General features: G+C 34.4%; 1 protein-coding gene across 1 annotated transcript in view; it reads left to right on the top strand.

Annotated features, from left to right (window-relative positions):
- LOC125035222 (intraflagellar transport protein 43 homolog) overlaps positions 1-2,500 on the top strand; it is a 3,852-nt gene that overhangs the window by 463 nt on the left and 889 nt on the right. The window contains exons 2-7 of the mRNA XM_047627479.1: positions 257-367; positions 862-932; positions 1,094-1,152; positions 1,347-1,419; positions 1,854-1,989; positions 2,123-2,500. The exon at positions 2,123-2,500 is cut by the window's right edge and continues 889 nt beyond it. Of these exons, the coding sequence (XP_047483435.1) occupies positions 257-367; positions 862-932; positions 1,094-1,152; positions 1,347-1,419; positions 1,854-1,989; positions 2,123-2,230 (558 nt within the window). The 3' untranslated portion in view covers positions 2,231-2,500. The remainder of the gene's footprint in view (positions 1-256; positions 368-861; positions 933-1,093; positions 1,153-1,346; positions 1,420-1,853; positions 1,990-2,122) is intronic.

Genomic DNA, 2,500 nt, shown 5'->3' with positions numbered 1-2,500 from the left:
TAAGTTTCTTACATTTATTCACTCTAGATTTGCATGTTATTTGCCTTACAAAAGATGGTTGGGTGAAACTTAATTGTTTCTAATTTTATTGTCTTTTCACTCATACTTGTGTGTCAAGTAATGTTGTTTTTCATTTGTATTTTGAAGTATATAGATGTTTCTTAGATTCCTTTTTTTTCTCACTTTCATGTATTATTTGCCTTGAGTGTAATAGTGATACAGAATGATGCCTTAAAGTAACATCTCTCTCCAATAGACTTCTCCAAGAAAGGGTAGAAGAGCTGCGGGAAACTCAGGGCCAGACTCATTAGGTGTTCCAGATGACTTATTTGCTTCTCCTGTTACAAGTAATGCAGCATCACCACAGGTAAGTGAGCAGAAAAAAAAATTACAGTATTCAGCTGTCTTTCTGTTTTGAAGTAATGTATATGCATATACAAACCTTGTTACTTTTTCTGTAACTCTACCGAAAGTTTAACTTCAAGGTGTTTGATATTGGTTGTGCTGTGTTACTGCAATATTAATACTGCTTATGACACTACCCATATATCTTGCTCCTGTGGATGTACCAAACAAGTTGTTCACTCATTTGTTCAAGGCCAAACAAGTGAGCAACTTTTTAAGGCAGACACGTTTGAGCAGGTTCAGCTGAAGAAACATCATCCCAATATGAGTGATGGTTTAGCCATGATGTGAAGGATGTTATTAATCATGAAGAGGTGAAGAATATAGTTAGTGATTTGCACATTGTAAGATGAAAATGAATGAAAACCCAGGGCACATTGTTCATTCTCAACTGCCCCTTGCTCACCAGCTTTCATCAAAAACCATGTTGATATATAATTTTCTTTTATTTCTCAGCATGTGGCTCCAACTTCAGGACCACCAGCGGGGAGACGAGCAGGGGGCTGGGCAAGCTCTGCTAAAACAGGGTGAGTTGCAACTAACAGCAATCTTCTCACATTACCTTTTAATATCTGCTTTTTTTTCTTACTTTGGTTATACATTTTAGACATTATTAAGGGTTCCTTTGTACATCGGATTATTTGCATCATATTTAATACACAACCTAAAAAAGTTTATCTTCTTTCAGAGACTTTGGGCCTCCTCTGGAGGACAAGAGATTTCAACAAGATTCAGACTCAGACACAGGTGTGATGTTCTGGAATAGTTTTGATTTTTTTTCTGCATCACAATTTTCACAATATAGAATAATGAAACGTTAATGAGCAAAATTTTTATTTTGACTTACTAGATCACAAATTCTACAAATGCTCAATTTGGTATCATATAAGGTACTTATGTTACTTTGTTGTCAAATATTTTGAAAATTTTTGTATTTCCAGAAATACCAATTATTCCTGATCTGGATGAAGTTGTAGAGGAAGACTTTACCCAACAGATTGCCCAGGCACCAAGGTAGCTATGAAATTTGTACTGATTCTTCTGCCTTTAGGTACGAGTTATTTTGAATTAGTTGTGAACTGTAGGGATACTACTGTCTGTATGAGTTGTACTGATTCTCACTTAATGCAATGATTAGTGCAAAGCATCTTTTGACATTTAGATTAAATGAAAATATATTTAATTTCAGTTTCTATATCAGTACATGTATCTCTGTTTATGCTTTGAATAGTAAAGTAACTGTGAATTTATCATATGGTATCCCAAAGACTGTTATAATCGGCACTACATCAAATACAGTTCCCTATAAGGAAGAGATAATTAAAAAAACAAGAATATCATGATTGGCATTATGAAAATCCTCTCTTACTTTATGTTAACAAGAAATATACACAATAAAGTTCATACTTTTCAGTTCAATTAGTAACCTTTTAAAAATCCAATTTCAGTGTGGCTGTCAACCGAGTTGCAACATACAAGGAGCTAGATTCAGACTTGTTGCGTCATGCAGCCTTTTCAACTCTTGATGACATTGACCTGAGGCAGTTAACCAACTGCCTGTCAAATGAGTCAGATATCAGAGAGGTAAGAGTCTCAGGAAGTATAGTGGTTAATAAGATACTTTATTAAAACTTCAACATTTACCCATCTGTCTGTCATATCAGTATCTCTTTAAAACTGATTTATTAAGATTCTATTTCTGTTATCAAACTTTCAGCCTGACGTTGTGTGGAAGTGGGACACGATCTTCACCGAAGTGTCATCTGAGCTGCGAAATGAGTGGGACCCAAGTGATGACACAGGAGAGAGAGAGAAAACACCCTAATTACTGCATTTCTTGGTCCCTATGATTGATTGATTGATATTTTTTCAATTCTTTTTTATCATTATTTTTTTGCCATTCACTTATTATTTAGATAGTAAGTGATTGCATATTTTTGCTCTCATCTTCATCTTCTTTTCCTATTTCTCCTTTCTTTGTTCACTGTAATTTGATATTTCTTCTGTTTATTCACAGTCCTATAGCTTTAGAATACATGATTTAGTTTCCAAGGGAGCTATACAGAGATGTACAGTCATATTGCAGAAAAAAAAT

This window comes from Penaeus chinensis, chromosome 19, assembly GCF_019202785.1.
Source record: "Penaeus chinensis breed Huanghai No. 1 chromosome 19, ASM1920278v2, whole genome shotgun sequence".
Lineage (NCBI taxonomy): Eukaryota > Metazoa > Arthropoda > Malacostraca > Decapoda > Penaeidae > Penaeus > Penaeus chinensis.
This window is presented reverse-complemented; position numbering and strand designations above follow the sequence as displayed.